Here is a 17449-nt window from a genome sequence, read left to right as displayed (position 1 = left end):
AGCTGATGACAAAGGGGCAGAGATCTCATACAGACTGAAAGCAGTGCCTGATCAGACCATGGGTCAGGAGGGCTCAGCTTCTGATATGCTGCCTGGCGCTGACTAGTCCCCTCAGGTAAGTCCTAAGGTCACTGATATGCAGGAGAGGGAGTTGTTGCAATTTTATTGTATATCTTATGGACCAAAGATTTCAAATAACTCCCAATAATTACTCGGAAAGGTTACCTGTCAATCATTGATTTATGCTCTAATGTCTTTGTTGAACACACTGCTCCGGGACAGATCCTGTGTTGGGACCTTCCTTCCAGGATAGCTGCTGCTTTCAGAGATCTGGAAATGAACATTCCCAGGCAAAGGACAATCGTCTTCATCCTGGTGGCTGGGCTCCTGCTTGTCGCTCTCAGCCTGGTTTTAATCTTCGTGTCGCCCCAGATTATTCAGGACCAAATCATTAAGGTACAAATGTTAAGACCCTATGCAGTTTCTGCAGGAGAGGAAAAAGCACAAATTTGTGGGAAGTACTCAATAAATGATGTGGCATCAATGCAGAGAGAGAGAGAGAGAGAAGGTGAACGATGATCAACTTGAAATCATCTCTCTCTCTCTCCAGAGATGCTGGGAACTCCGAAGATTCCCGTTTTTTACTTTGGATTTCCAGTAGCTGCAGGATTTTGCTTTTATATCCGTGATGGGGGTTGTTGACTTCCTGATGCTGATGCCTGTCGGCATTCACTTTGTGCAGAGGTCACTACTGTCTCAGTGTAGGGCCCAGGTGGTCATGGTAGGTGGTTTGAGGGGTGCCTACCTTAGGGCACCACAATAGCCTAGCGGTTAGTGTAACTTTTTACAGTACCGGACGTCGGGGAGATTGCTTGGATTAATAGTAACTACGGCTAATCAGCAGTGGCGAATAAACAGAAGCGGGATTTAAGTGGAGTGGCCATGGTGTGACTGGACAGTGTTAGAGTGGTCAGGCTTGGGCAAGAACAGGTGCAGGCTGGAACTTAAGCTTGAGAAGGTAGAGGTATAATGTGTGGGGAGGGTAGTAGTTCAGCAGTGGAATGCTCCTCCTGTGAAATGTATGATTTCAGGGTACCCTGATGACTACATCTGCAGGTACAGCTCTCGACTGCAGCTCCTGACTGACAAGGTCAAGGAACTGGAGCTGGAGCTGGATTCACTCAGGACCATCTGGGAGGCTGGAAACTTCAGAGACAAGTCTTTCACACCCTGTCTGAAGTTCAGGCTTCGGTCAGTAGACGGGTGACCAGCAGGGGAAGTAAGGGGAGTAAGCAGTTAGTGTGGTGTTCCCCTGTGGCCTTTTCCCTCAGCAACAAGTATACTCTTTTGATTGCTGCTGGGGGTGGGAACTACGATGCGACAAACTGTGGCCGGCTCTGAGGCTTAGCACGAAGGGGTAAAGTGATCGTGATAGGAGACTCGTTAGGGGGATGGGCAGCAGATTCTGTAGCCGTGAAAGAGAAGCCAGGGTGACGTGTTGCCTCCCAGGTGCTGGGGACCAGGATGTCTCAGAGCGGCAGAAGATTCTCAAGAGGAAGGGTGAGCAGCCAGAGGTCATGGTGCACATCGGCACCAACGAATTGACAGAAAGGGGGAAGAGGTCCAGTGCTGTGAGTATAGGGAGTTAGGGAAGTGGCCGAAGAGCAGGACCTCCCAGTACCACGTACTAGTCAGGATAGGGATAGGATAATAGTACAGATGAAAGCATGGTTGAGAAACTGGTGCAGGGGCAGGGTTTCAGATTTTGGGATCATTGGGATCCCTTCTGGGGAAGGTGTGATGTATACAAAAAGGACGGGTTACACTTGAACCCGAGGGTCACTGATATTCTTGCGGGCAGGTTTGCTAGAGCTGTTGAGGAGGGTTTAAACTGATTTTGGCAAAGGGGTGGGAACTGGAGGTATAGGGCTGAGGACTGGGTAGTTGATACGCAGTGTGTAGAGAGGCTATGAGGAAGGACAGGCAGATACTGGGGCAAAGTTGCAGTCAGTGGGATGTGTCGCAGTGTAACATGGGGGCAAAGGTTCAAAGGTTTAAAGGTCCAATTTAATGTCAGAGAAATATGTACAATATACATCCTGAAGTGCTTTTTCTTTACAAGCGTCCATGAAAACAGAGAGGTGCCACAAAGAATGAACGGCAATTAAATGTGAGAACCCCAAAGTCCCCCCAACTCCCCCATCCTGTGTGTGAGGGGTACCGAGCAACAATTCCCCCTCCCCCCACCAGCAAAAACAAAAGCAAGCGTCGGCACCCGCCACCGAGCAATAACGTGCAGTTACCCCAAAGACTTGGCGTTTCATCGGGCACTCGACATACCGTCCCTCTGCCTAATAAAGGACAGGGAGGTGTCTCCATTTTCCCAGCGAGCGGGGAGACATAACGACAACTCGCTGGTTTACGATGTTAAAAGCCTGTTATGTCGCTTTTTCTGAGCTCTGTGTCTGAAGATCGCGAAGATCCCGGGTCTTCAGGCACGCAGCAGTAGATTCTCCGACGCCCCCGACGACCCACCGGTCTCCTGCAGTGACACCGACCCTCAATCCGCCCGCCTCCAGAGCCCCGAGATCTTAGGCTTCCCAATACGAGCCGGACTCTCAGGCCGAACAACGGCCAGTCCTGAAAACCCCGGGAACGGGTCCCATTCCCACAAAGAACTGAAGTCTGCATGTAACTCCAGGTCAGGGTCTTCAAAAGAACCCTGAAAGGGAAAATTAAAGATATTAAAGATGAAAATAGAGCTGTTTCTGAAGATGAAATCAAAGGAGTTGCTGTTTAGCGCCATCTCAACTCTGCCTCCGTCTCTGTCTTCTACTGAAAGGGGTGATGAAGACCGGACTGAAGGTGTTATACGTATGTGAATGCTTGCAGTACATAGAATAAGGTAGATGATCTTGTAGTGCAATTAGTGATTGGCAGGTATGACGTTATGGGTATCACTGAGACGTGACTGAAAGAAGATTAGTGTTGGGTGCTTGATGTCCAAGAATACATGTTGTAGTGAAAGAACAGGCAAGTAGGCAGAGGGGATGAGGTGGATCTGCTGGTAAAAAAAAGAAAACAAATCCTTAGAAAGAGGAGATATTGGATCAGAGGATGTAGAAACCTTGTTGGTAGAGTTAAGAAACTGCAAGGGTAAAAGGACCCTATTTGGAGTTATATACAAACCTTCAACAGTAGTTGAATTTCAACGGGAAATAGAAAGGGCATGTAATAACGGTAATGTTATGTTAGTCATGGGGAATTTCAATATGCAGGTAGATTGGAAAAACTGGGTTGGTGCTGGATCCCAAGTGAGGGAATTTGTAGCATGCCTACAAGATGGCTTTTTTGAATAGCTTGTGGTAGAGTTCAGTTAGGGAAAGGCAATTCTGGACTGGGTCTTGTGTCATGAACCAGATTTGACGAGGGAGCTTAAGGTAAAGGAAACCCTTAGGATGCAGTGATTGTAACACGATAGAATTCACCTTGCAGTTTGAGAGAAGAAAATCAAGTCACATATATCAGTATTATGGTGGAGTAAAGGGAATTACAGAGGCACGAGAGAGGAGCAGGCCAGGATTGATTAGAAGGAGACACCAGCAGGGACGATGGCTGGAGGTTTCAATTCGGAAGGCATAAGACAGATATATTCTAAAGATGAAGAAGTATTCTAAAGAGAGGATGAGACAAGGGAAGTCAAAGACAGCATAAAAGCAAATAGAAGGCGTATAATATAGCAAAAATTAGTGGGAAGTTAGAGGATTGGGAATCTTTTAAAAACTACGGAAGGCAGCTGAATCAGCTATGATGGAACATCAGAGCAGACTCAAGCCGAGTGCCTAATTCTGCTCCATTGTCTTATGGTCTTGTGGAAAATTCCTGTCACTGTCTGTAAGGAGTTTGTACGTTCTCACTGTGACCATGTGGGTTTCCTCCCGTATTCCACAGTTATACAAATTAGTAAGCCGTGGGCATGCTACGTTGGTGCTGGAAGTGTGAAGACACTTACGGGCTGCCCCCCACCACATCCTCAAATCGACAGAAACAATGTACTTCACTGTACCTTTTGATATTTTGAGGTTCATGTGACAAGTAAAGCTAATCTTAAATCTGAAAAGATTTGGCAGTGGATAAACATTTAAAGAAACATTTCAAAATGATCCAATGCACACCCTCTCCCTGGGAGAGGGAGACTAGAGACAGGAGGTCCCTCCTGCCTGCCCTGCTGTCCAATGAGATGAGGGCTTTTGGCAGAGAGTAGGCATAGTGTGCTACCTTTCTGGTTGGCAGTGTGCAGTGTTCCACTGGTGTCAGTGTCCATGCCAGTATTGTTAATATCCAAAGGTGATAGTGCCAGATTTGCCGGGGACACAGCCAGGTAAGACCACAATTAGAAAGAGTACAACTGATCCTAAAGAGATATAAAAGCAGGTTACGGGCATAGCCAGAAACCTGGCAATTTGAGTAAGTTGCCGGTCATTCCAAAATTGACCATTTAGACAGGAAAAGTATCATTGAGATAGTTGGACAAATGGGAAGTACTGTTGTCATGACACCATGTCACTAGATTCCCTGTCTCTTGATGTGTTCCGACTCATCATTGTTTGAGAATCGACCCACCACAGTGGTATCATCTGAAAACCAATAGATCAGGAGTCCCAACCTGGGGTCCATGGATCCCTGGGTTAATGGTAGGGGTCCATGGCATAAAAAAGTTTGCCATAGAAATATTCTAACGGGAGGACGAGGCCATAGAAAATCCCATAGCTCTGTATATTTCGAAGTGGTTATGGAAGAAATTAGGGATGCACCAGGAATAAAGTTTTTAAACTGAGAGATGGCCAATCACATTAAAAAAAAGACAGAACCAGGTAAAGAGACCATAAAGTTATTGAATTGCACAGCATAGAAATTACAAAATAAATTAATCATGCAAAAGAAAAGGAATAATGATGTAGTTTTCCTGGTTTATGGACCATTTGTAAATCTGCTGGGAGGGAAGCAAAGAAGCTGTTCTTGAATCATTGAGTGTGGGTCTTCAATCCCCTGTACCTCCTCGCCGATGGTAGTAATGAGAAGAGGATACGGCCTGGATGATAAGCATCCTTAATGACAGACGCCACTTTCTTGATGCACCGTCTCTTGAAGATGCCCTCAGTGGTTGTGCCTGAGTTGGAGCTGGCTGAGACTACAACCCTCTGCAGCCCCCGTGCATTGGAGCCTCCACACCAGGCTGTGATGCAGCTAATCAGAGTGATCTCCACTATACATCTGTGGAAATCTGTAAGAGTCTATGGTGATATATCAAATCTCCTCAAGCCCCTAACCAATTAGATCCAATGGCGTGCCTTTTTCATGATGACATCAATATGTTGGGCCCAGTATAGATCCTCTGGGACATTGACACCCAAAGAACTTAATGTTTCTCATCCTTTCCAACTCTGATCCCTGCATGGGGGCTGGTGTGAATTCACTTGGCTTCCCCTTCCTTAAGTCCACAATCAATTCCTTGAGCTGCTGATGGTGAGTGTGGGGTAATTGTTGTGTGGCACCACTTGACCAGCTTATTCCTGTATGCCTCCGTGTCGCCATCTGTGATTTTACCAACGGCAGTGGTGTCATCTGTGAATTTATAAATGGTGTTTTGGGTAGTCACACACTCGTGGGTGTAGACAGAGTGGAGCAGTGGGATAAGTACACGTTCTTCAGATGTTCCAATGTTGATCGTGAGTGAGGAGGGAGGAGGAGATGTTATTTCCAACTCTTACTGATGAAAAAGTTGAGAATTCAGTTACAGAGGGAGTCAAGTCACTTTTTATTGTCATTTCAACCGTAACTGCTAGTACGGTACACAGTAAAATCGAGACAACGTTCTTCAGGACCATGGTGCTACATGAAACAACACGAAACTACACTGAACTACGTGAAAAACAACACAGGAAAAAAAAAACTACACTAGACTACAGACCTACCCAGGACTGCATAAAGTGCACAAAACAGTGCAGGCATTACAATAAATAATAAACGAGACAATAGGCACAGCAGAGGGCAGTGTCAGTCCAGGCTCTGGGTATTGAGGAGTCTGATAGCTTGGGGGAAGAAACTGTTACACAGTCTGGTCGTGAGAGCCGGAATGCTTCGGTGCCTTTTCCCAGTTGGCAGGAGGGAGAAGAGTTTGTATGAGGGCTGCGTGGGGTCCTTCATAATGCTGTTTGCCTTGCGGATGCTGTGTGTGGTGTAAATGTCTGTGATGGCGGGAAGAGAGACCCCGATGATCTTCTCAGCTGACCTCACTATCCGCTGCAGGGTCTTGCCATCTGAGATGGTGCAATTCCTGAACCAGGCAGAGATGCAGCTGCTCAGGATGCTCTCGATACAACCCCTGTAGAATGTGGTGAGGATGGGGGGAGGTGAACTTTCCTCAGCCTTCGCAGAAAGTAGAGACGCTGCTGGGCTTTCTTTGCTATGGAGCTGGTGTTGAGGGACCAGGTGAAATTCTCCGCCAGGTATAGAGACCCAGGGCTTGAAGCTTGTTGATAAGTCCTGAGGGTATAATGATGATGTACACCAATGTAATCAGTAAATAGCAACCTGACACATGTTTTGCTGAAACAGCACTGTTTCCAGGTACTCCAAAGCCACACAGAACCAATGAGATTGTGTCCACTCTAGGTGGTAGGCAAATTGCAGTGGGTCCAGGTCCTTGCTCAGTCAGAAGTTAGTTCCAGCCGTAACCAACCTTTTAAAGCACTTTGTCACAGTAGATGCCATTGAGTGATGGTCATTCGGGCAGCTTTCCCTGCTTTTCTTGGCCACCGGCATGGCTGCTGCCCTTTAGATTTGGGTAGGAGTCTCTGCCTGTAGCAGGGAGAGGTGGAAGATGTCCTTGAACACTCCAGCCACTTGGTTGGCACAGGTTTTCGGAGCCTTACCAAGTACTCAATCGGGACCTGATGCCTTGCGAGGGTTCACCCTCTTGAAGGATGTTCTGCCAATCTGACTCAGAAACAGTCATAGAGTCATAGAACATTATTGCACAGAAACTGGCCCTTTGGCCCATCTAGTCCATGCCAAACCATTTAAACTGCCTATTGACCTGCACCTGGACCTTAGCCCTCCATATCCCTACCATCGATATAGCTATTCAAATTTCCCTGAAACATTGAAATTGAGCTCACATGCACCACTTGCACTAGCAGCTCATTCCACACTCTCACCACCATCTGAGTGAAGGTGTTTACTCTCATGTTCCCTTTAAACTTTTTACCTTTCACCCTTAACCTATAACCTCTAGTTGTAGTCCCTCCCAACCTCAGTGGAGAAAACCTGCTTGCATTTACCTCTTCTATACCCTTCATAATTTTGTATACCCCTATCAAATCTCCTCTCAGTCTTCTACGTTCCAAGGAATAAAATCCTCAGAGAGGTCACGGGGACCCCGGATGCCGTGGGTACCGTGTTATTCTGCCCTTCAAAGCATATGTGAAAGGTGTTGAGCTCATCGTAGGCAGAGGCATCACTGCTATTTGTGGTGTTAGGTTTCATCTGATAGGACGCAATGGTGTGCAAACCCTACCATAGCTGTCGTTTATCCAACTTCACACAGAAATGCCTTTAGGCTCCAATGATGGCCTTCTGTAGGTTATACCCAGACTTCTTATGGGATTCTCCATCTTGAACATCACAGGTCTGTCTCTCAACAGACTGCAAGTCACCTGGTTCATTCACAGCTTCTGGTCTGGGAATATTTGGTACGTTTTCAAAGGCGCAAACTCATCCATTCAGGTCTTTATGGAGTCGGTAACATTTTAACTTACTCTGTGGATGGAAAATTGGGAGAGATTGGTAACCCTGATGTTCTTAGATAATAGGAAAGTGGAACTGGGAGTTGTTTCACCTGTTTGGGGATTACCCTCAACCTCACCTTTCATCCCCCATTCAGTGGATCACCTGTGAAAGTATTGCCATGAGAGAGATTGATTCAATGTGTCATACAACGCATTTGATTAAACTTGGTACCATTAGCAGTTCTATCTGCTTTATATTTAATCAATTATCATTTGTGCTACTAAGTGCTGTATAAAGTTTAACAACTCATAATATTTAGAGTATATCAAACTTTGTTGCTAACCAACTTTCAATGAGGTCCAAGTCTAGATTGCTCATTTGATAGCAAAGCTCTCTGTAGTTGTGCCTAGTTTATTGATAAGTCCAGAATGAATGATGGTTACTCGGGAGCACATTCTCACTGGCAACTGGGTGCTGTGACAGGCATCCCACCCCTCCCGGAAGTTCCGAGAGTCTCCCACATATTGATAGCGGCTCCCTGATGCCCGCAAATTATATACAATATCCCGGAAATTGATTTTTTTGAGAGCGAGTGAGCGTGAGGGAGAGGAGGAGAGAGAGAGAGAGAGAGGGAGAGAGAGAGAGAGAGAGAGAGAGAGAGACAGAGAGAGAGCGAGTGACAGACATAGTGAGAGAGTGACAGAGAGAGCATCCTGATTGGTCTCTCTTTGTGCTAAGTGAACCTATCAGTTTTCTCTGTGGGCAGGCTTTACAGTCGACCTCTCTCTCTCTTTCATTGTCCATCAGTTCAGTTTAGTGTCCTGCAGCGCCATGACAGAGTGTTACAAAAAAAGAAAATATAAAACGTACTTCACCCCAGACCACACTAAAGGGTACCCCTGCCTAATAGGGGTCAAAAATAATGACAGTGTCGCCCGCTGCACTGTTTGCAACAGTGACTTTTCCATTGCCCATGGTGGGTTAAATGACTGTAAAAGACATGTTGAGGTGAGTTTAACAGGCTTCATTCGTTCATTAGCATAGCTAATGTTATGACACAGCAAGCAGATTTATTGAGCCAAAGGTACTGAGAGAACAGAACATTCAGGAGATCGATGTGAGCAACCCTATAATTCACCACCCAGATACTTGCTTTTTATTGGGTACCTGGCAAGGAGGCAGTTGCTAAGTGACAAAGCACAAGAGATCCTCCCTTACAAGACAAAGCAGTTCCTCAAAGATACCAGAGCATTCCGTGTCAGGTGCTTCCAGAAAATCTTGGAGAAGTTCCCAATGAGAGACCAACTCTTGAAAAATCTGTCAGTGGTCAATACAGAGAGCCAAGACAAGGTGAATCCAGAGCAGATTTTGACTTTGGCAGAGAGATTTCCAAATGTGATCAAGGCAGGTGCAAGAGAACAGCTCCACTTGGAAGTCCTGGATTATGTCTCAACTAACCTTGAAGGACTGGTGTCAGACTACGAAAGTTTGCCAGTTGAAGAGTTCTGGGGGAGGCTGTCCAAAGTAAAATCTGTGAGCACAGGGCAGTTGAGATTCAAGGAGCTCTGCCAGTTGACGAAGCTGCTTTTTGGTGCTGCCAAATTCTAATTGTGATGTAGAAAGGGCATTCAGCATGGCAGAATTAAGGCAGAATTCGGAAGTCAGCTGTCTCACAAAACACTTGTGAGTCTGATGTCTTGCAAAATTAACAAATTCATTGACACAGACTGCTATGAGGTTGAGACTTCTGGCAAAATGCTCAAATCTGCCAAGCAAGCCACATCACAGTACAAGGAAAGTTTGCAAAAGAAATAGAAAAGCTATTTGCATTAGAATTTAACTATTAGCATTGAGACTTCCAACAAAATACTCAACAAGGAATATATATATACAGTTGAAGTCAGAAGTTTACATACACCTTAGCCAAATACATTTAAACTCAGTTTTTCACAATTCCTGGCATTTAATCTTAGAAAACATTCCCTGTCTTAGGTCAGTTAGGATCACTACTCTATTTTAAGAATGTGAAATGTCAGAGTAATAGTAGAGAGAATGATTTATTTCAGCTTTTATTTCTTTCATCACTTTCCCAGTGGGTTAGAAGTTCACATACACTTTGTTAGCATTTGGTAGCATTGCCTTTAACTTGTTTAACTTGGGTCAAATGTTTTGGGCAGCCTTCCACAAGCTTCTCACAATATGTTGCTGGAATTTTGTTCCATTCCTCCAGACAGAACTGGTGTAACTGAGTCAGGTTTGTCGGCCTCCTTGTTAGCACACACTTTTTCAGTTCTGCCCACAAATTTTCTATCAGATTGAGGTCAGGGCTTTGTGATGGCCACTCCAATACCTCGACTTTGTTGTCCTTAAGCAATTTTGCCACGACTTTGGAGGTATGCCTGGGGTCATTGTCCATTTGGAAGTCCCATTTGTGACCGAGCTTTAACCTCCTGGCTGATGTCTAGAGATGTTGCTTCAATATATCCACATAATTTTCCTTCCTCATGATGCCATCTATTTTGTGATGTGCACCAGTCCCTCCTGCAGCAAAGCACCCCCACAACATGATGCTGCCACCCCCATGCTTCACGGTTGGGATGGTGTTCTTCAGCTTGCAAGCCTCACCCTTTTTCCTCCAAACATAACGATGGTCATTATGGCCAAACAGTTCAATTTCTGTTTCATCAGACCAGAGGGCACTTCTCCAAAAAGTAAGATCTTTGTCCCCATGTGCACTTGCAAGCTGTAGTCTGGCTTTTTATGGCGGTTTTGGAGCAGTGGCTTCCTTGCTGAGCAGCCTTTCAGGTTATGTTGATACAGGACTCGTTTTACTCTGGATATGGATACTTGTCTACCTGTTTCCTCCATCATCTTCACAAGGTCCTTTGCTGTTGTTCTGGGATTGATTTACACTTTTCACATCAAAGTATGGTCATCTCTAGGAGACAGAATGCGTCTCCTTCCTGAGTGGTATGACGGCTGCGTGGTCCCATGGTGTTAATACTTGTGTACTATTGTTTGTACAGATGAATGTGGTACCTTCAGGTGTTTGGAAATTGCTCCCACGGATGAACCAGACTTGACATCATTTTCTGACCTCAATCCAATAGAAAATGTGTGTGTGTGTGTGTGTGTGTGTGTGTGTGTGTGTGTGTGTGTGTGTGTGTGTGTGTGTGTGTGTGTGTGTGTGTGTGTGTGTGTGTGTGTGTGTGTGTGTGTGTGTGTGTGTGTGCGTGTGTGTGTGTGTGAATAGTTTCAATATGTGATCAAATAAATTGTGTTCTTTCATAATCAAATGTCCTGTATACTTACACCCTCGGAGGTTGGCCGGGGGTGGGGGGGGAGGTGGAGTATATGGGGTTGCGGGGGGCAGGGGTGGTGGAAATGAGTTTTTGCAGGGCGGGATGTCTGCTGTGATCACTGCAGACTCACTGTCCCACATCCCTGGAAGGCCACTGGCTGCAAGGCCCTGAGAATTAGCTGACCAGGGAAGTGCCAGATTTGAAATCTTAAAATACTTTGTTTAATCTGGGCGAAGTCATGACACAGTGAGGTTTTACAACCATGTGGCCAATTATCCCACTAACCCTAACGTCTTTGGACTGTGGGAGGAAACAGGAAGACCCAGAGGAAACGCATGAGGTCACGGGGAGAACTGACAAACTCCTTCCCGGCAGCAGCAGGAATTGAACCTGGATTGCTGGCGCTGTGAAGTGTTACGCTAACCACTGTGCTATACTTGATCTCCCTCCACGGACAAAGCATAACCACCGCCATTCCCTCTGAACTGCTTGGGTGCAAGGCCACGCAGCGTCCGCAATCTCTTCTGTCTCTATCAGTCCAGTCCACCACCTCACTGAGGCATTGATCACCAACAGCAGCTCACCAGAATCCTCTGTCCTGAGCTGATAGACGGCTACAGTCATAATCATAAAGTACAGCCCTTCAGCTGGCCCTTCAGCCCATCTAGTCCATGCCAAACCATTTAAACTGCATTTTATGGCATTACGGCATTTAAACTGCCTACTCTCATCGACCTGCAGCAGCAGGACCACAGCCCTCCATACCCCTACTTCTATCCAAACTTCTCTTAAACGTTGAAATCGAGCTCGCATGCACCATTTGTGCTGGCAGCTCATTCTACACTTTCACAAACCTCTGAATGAAGTAGTTTCCCCTCATGTTCCCCTAAAACTTTTCACTTTCACCCTTAACCTATGACCTCTGGTTGTTGTCCCACCCAACCTCAGTGGAAAAAGCCTGTTTGCGTTTACCCTATCTACACCCCTCATAATTTCATGTACCTCTATCAAATCTCCCCTCAATCTTCTACGTTCCAAGAATAAAGTTCTAAACTATTCAATCTTTCTTTATAACTGAGGTCCTCCAGTCCCAGCAACATCCTTGTAATTTAAGATATTTAGACCTTGGTTAAGAAAAAGCTGTATTGCAGGTATAGGCAGGTAGGAACAAATGAGATGCTTATAGAGTATAATAAACACAAGAGAACTCTTGAGAAAGAAATCAGGAGAGCTAAAAGAAGGCATAAGGTTGTCCTAGCAGACAAGGTGAAGGAGAATCCTAAGGTATTCTACAGATATGTTAAGAACAAAAGGATTGTAAGGGACAAAAATGGTCCTCAGGCAGATCAGGAAGGTAATCCATGTGTGGAGCCAAAAGAGATGGTGAGATCTGAAATAAATTTGTATCTGTATTCACTCAGGAGACACTATTGAAGTGAGGCAAATTGGCGTCAACTTCATGAACCTTAATTAGATTACAGACGAGGAGGTGTTAACTGCCCTGAAGTAAATTAGGGTGGATAAATCCCCAGGGCACCTCAGATAAGGTGTTCCCTCAGACCCTTCAGGAGGTAAATGCAGATATTGTTAGGCCCCTAGCAGAGATATTTAAAACATCCGAGTGACAGATGAGATACCAGAGGATTGAAGAAATGCCAATGTTGTCTGGTATTCAAGAAAGACTTTAAAGACCAGTGAGCCTGACATCAGTTGTGGGAAGGTTATTGGAAGTTATTCTGAGGGATTGGATATATAAGTATTTGGGTAGACATAGACTGATTAAGAATGTGTGGTAGGTCATGTCTAACCAATCTTTCAAGGAAGTTTTTCAAGGAATCTTTCAAGGAAGTTTTTCAAGGAAGTTACCAGGAAAGTAGAAGAAGGCAAGGCAGTGGACGTTGTCTACATGGACTTTAACAAGGCATTTGACAAGGTCCTGCATGGGAGGTTGGTCAAGAAGTTTCAGTCACTCGCCATTCAAGATGTGGTAGTAAATTAGATTAGACATTGGCTTTGTGGGAGAAGCCAGAGAGTGGTTGTAGGTAATTGCCTTTCTGACTGGAGGCCTGTCTCTAGTGGTAGGCTACAGGGATTGGTGTTAAGTCCTTATTGTTTGTCACCCAGAACGTTGATGTGGTTAACTGATCAGCAAATTTGCGAATGACACCAAGGATGGAGTGTAGTCAACAGCGAAGAAGGCACTCATGGCTTGCAGCGTGATCTGGACCAGCTGGAAAAATGGGCTGAGAAGTGGCAGATGGAATTTAGTGCAGACAAGTGTGAGGTTTTGCACTTTGTAGGGCCAACCAGTGCAGGTCTTACACAGTGGAACGGTAGGGCACCGAGGAGTGCGGTAGAACAAAGGCATCTGGGAATACAGGTCCATAATTCATCGAAAGTGGTGTCACAGGCAGATAGAATTGTACAGGATGCTCTTGGCACATTGGCCTTCATAAATTCAAGTATTGAGTACCGGAGATGGGATGCTATGTTGAAGTTGTATAAAGCCTAATTTGGAGTATTGTGTGTAGTTTTGGTCACCTACCGACAGGAAAAATGTAAACAGGGTTGAAAGAGTACAGAGAAAATTTACAAAGATGTAGCTGGTTCTGGAAGACCTGAGTGAGAAGGAAATATTGAATAGGCTAGGACTTTATTCCTTGAAATGTAGAAGATTGAGAGGATATACAGAATTATGAGGGGTATAGATAGAGTAAATGCAAGCAGTCATTTTCCACTAGGGTTGGGTGGGACTACAATCAAAGGTCGGGGGTTAAGGGTGAAAGGTGAAAAATTTAAGGGGAACACGAGGAGAAACTGCTTCGCTCAGAGGGTTGTGAGAGCGTGGAACGAGCTGCCACCACAAGTGGTGCAAGCAAGCTCAATTTCAACATTTAAGAGAGGTTTGGATAGGTACATGGATGGTAGGGGTATTGAGGGATATATTCCCTGTGCTGGTCAATAGGAGTAGACAGTTTAGATGGTTTGGCACAGGCTAGATGGGCCAAAGGGCCTGCCTCTGTGCTGTACATGTTGTGTTCAACTGAATAATCTTCCTATTTCTGGCCTCACTACCATATAGCACAGGTAGCAATCCTGAGATCACAACCTTGGAAGTCCTGCCATTTAACTCAGCAACTAGCTACCTGAACTCACTTTGCAGAAACTCATCACTCTTCCTACAAATTTCATTGATACCTACTTGGGCCACGACCTCTGGCTGTTCATTCTCCCACTTGAGAATGCTGAGGAATTGATCTGAGATGTCGCGCACCCTGGTACCCAGGAGGCAACATACCATCTGAGCATCTCATTCTTGTCCACAGAACCTCCATTCTGCTACCCTAACTAATGAAACCCTTATAACCAGAGCCAATAGGACCACATCTGACCCTCTCCAAACCTGCCCACCATTCAATAGGATCATGTCTGACCCTCTCCAAACCTGGACCAGCATTCTATAGGATCATGTCTGACCCTCTCCAAACCTGGCCCAGCATTCTATAGGATCATGTCTGACCCTCTCCAAACCCGGCCCAGCATTCTATAGGATCATGTCTGACCCTCTCCAAACCCGGCCCAGCATTCTATAGGATCATGTCTGACCCTCTCCAAACCCGGCCCAGCATTCTATAGGATCATGTCTGACCCTCTCCAAACCTGGCCCAGCATTCTATAGGATCATGTCTGACCCTCTCCAAACCTGGACCAGCATTCTATAGGATCATGTCTGACCCTCTCCAAACCTGGCCCAGCATTCTATAGGATCATGTCTGACCCTCTCCAAATCCGGCCCAGCATTCTATAGGATCATGTCTGACCCTCTCCAAACCCGTCCCAGCATTCTATAGGATCATGTCTGACCCTCTCCAAACCTGGCCCAGCATTCTATAGGATCATGTCTGACCCTCTCCAAACCTGGACCAGCATTCTATAGGATCATGTCTGACCCTCTCCAAACCTGGACCAGCATTCTATAGGATCATGTCTGACCCTCTCCAAACCTGGCCCAGCATTCTATAGGATCATGTCTGACCCTCTCCAAATCCGGCCCAGCATTCTATAGGATCATGTCTGACCCTCTCCAAACCCGGCCCAGCATTCTATAGGATCATGTCTGACCCTCTCCAAACCTGGCCCAGCATTCTATAGGATCATGTCTGACCCTCTCCAAACCTGGACCAGCATTCTATAGGATCATCTCTGACCCTCTCCAAACCCGGCCCAGCATTCTATAGGATCATGTCTGATCCACTCCAAACCGTCACTCTGGGTTATGGGACGGTGTATGGGTCAGTGTATTGGGTTATGGGAGAGTGTATGGGCCAGTGTGCTGGATTATGGGAGAGTGTATGGGCCAGTGTATTGGGTTATGGGATGGTGTATGGGTCAGAGTGCTGGGTTTTGGGATGGTGTATGGGTCAGTGTATTGGGTTATGGGACAGTGTACGGGTCAGAGTGCTGGGTTATGGGATGGTGTACGGGTCAGTGTATTGGGTTATGGGATGGTGTATGGGTCAGAGTGCTGGGTTTTGGGATGGTGTATGGGTCAGTGTGTGTGGTTATGAGAGAGTGTATGGGTCAGTGTGCTGGATTATGGGACAGTGTACTGGTCAGTGTGCTGGATTATGGGAGAGCGTATGGGTCAGTGTGCCTGGTTATAGGACGGTGTATGGGTCAGTGTATTGGGTTATGGGACGGTGTATGGGTCAGAATGCTGGGTTATGGGACAGTGTACTGGTCAGTGTGTGTGGTTATGAGAGAGTGTATGTGTCAGTGTGCTGGGTTATGGGACGGTGTATGGGTCAGTGTAGTGGGTTATAGGACGGTGTATGGGTCAGTGTGCTCCAATTAATGGATGGTGTACGGGTTAGTGTTTTCCGTTTTGGGATAGAAGAGGTAACAGTACACATACAGAAGCAAACAGGAAGGAAAGTACACACAAGGTGCTGGAGGGAATCAGCAGGCCAGGCAGTGTCAGTGGAAAAGATCCACTCCAAAACTTCACTCTTCTTCTGTGCTGATTCCCCATAATCCTCAGATCCACAAACACTCAAAGTTTTATCTGAATCCACTTTAAGTCATTGCCACAACTCTCTGGACAAATCATCGATTGTGTGATAAAGGCAAAATTATCCAACATAGAAGTGTGGGAATCCCTTCATTCCCACAATGTTGTGGTGGCCTGTATAAAGCCATAAACTAGAAGAGCAGAATTCGATCATGTGGCTCTTTGAATTGCTCCGCCATTTCATCACGGCCATTCCATTTTCCCTCTCAGCCCCAACCTCCTACTTCCACCCCGTATCCCTGCATGCCTGTCTAATCAAGAATCTATCAACCTCTGCATTATATAAACCTAATCAACAAACAATCTAACCCTTCTCCACAATCCGTACCCCTCCATTTTTCTTTCATCCATGTGCCTACCTTAAGAACTTATTAATGTCCCGAATGTATCTTCCTCTGCCCCCAGCCAAGGCAGTTCCTCCCACGCAGCCGCTGATCTTCACCTTGGGGTTGGTGGCCCATGTGTCTGGGGAGCAGGGGTTGTGGGAAAAGGGCTTGTTTCGTCGTCGTTTTGTATTATTTGTTGTTATTGTTTGTGCTGTTCTGTGTTGTGTGTCACGCTGTTGTTCAACATTATGGTCGTGTCATGTTGTCACTGGAATGTGCAGCAACACTAGCGGACTATCCCCTATTCCATGGGCGTGCTGTTTTTTAACACCAGCGACGTGTGTCACTCTATGTTTTGCTGCATATGAGATAAATTAATCTGGATCCGTGTTTAAAAAACCTGCCTCGGACATCCATTGTCAGAACGTGTATGATTTTGCACCTTGGTAGAAGGAATGAAAGTGTGGACCATTTTGTAACCGGGGAGAAAATTCAAAAATCAGAACTGCAGAGGGACTTGGGAGTCCTTGTGCAGGATTCCCTAAGGGTTAATTTGCAAGTTGAGTCGGTGGTGAGGAAGGAAAATGCAATGTTAGCTTTCATTTTGAGAGGACTAGAATATAAAAGCGAGGGTGTAATGCTGAGGCTTTATAAGTTCACTGGAGAGGCCTCACTTGGAGTACTGTGAGCAGTTTTGGGCCCATGATGGAATTCAGAAGAGGGAGGGAGATCTAATTGAAACCTATCGAATGTTGAAAGGCCTCGATAGAGTGAATGTGGCGAGGAAGTTTCCTATAGTGGGGGAGTCTAGGACCAGAGGACGCAGCCTCAGGATAGAGGGATGTCCATTTAACATGTAGATGAGGAAGAATTTCTTTAACTAGAGAATGGTGGATCTGTGCAATTTGTTCCCAAAGGCAGCTGTGGAGGTCAAGTCATTGGGTATATTTAAGCTATGC

At 45.8% G+C, this 17449-nt stretch overlaps 1 protein-coding gene across 4 annotated transcripts in view; it reads left to right on the top strand.

Annotated features, from left to right (window-relative positions):
• LOC140730940 (scavenger receptor class B member 1-like) overlaps positions 1-17449 on the top strand; it is a 59748-nt gene continuing 42299 nt past the window's right edge. The window contains exons 1-2 of one of the 4 annotated variants that reach the window (XM_073052030.1): positions 32-115; positions 283-456. In XM_073052030.1, coding sequence (XP_072908131.1) covers positions 337-456 — 120 coding nt within the window. In that variant the 5' untranslated portion in view covers positions 32-115; positions 283-336. Of the gene's footprint in view, positions 116-282; positions 457-17449 lie in introns of all 4 variants that reach the window. The other 3 variants (XM_073052028.1, XM_073052029.1, XM_073052031.1) reach the window with 3 other exon arrangements.

Source organism: Hemitrygon akajei, chromosome 7 (assembly GCF_048418815.1).
Source record: "Hemitrygon akajei chromosome 7, sHemAka1.3, whole genome shotgun sequence".
NCBI lineage: Eukaryota > Metazoa > Chordata > Chondrichthyes > Myliobatiformes > Dasyatidae > Hemitrygon > Hemitrygon akajei.
The sequence above is the reverse complement of the archived record's forward strand: the minus strand, read 5'-3'. Positions and strand labels throughout refer to the sequence as shown.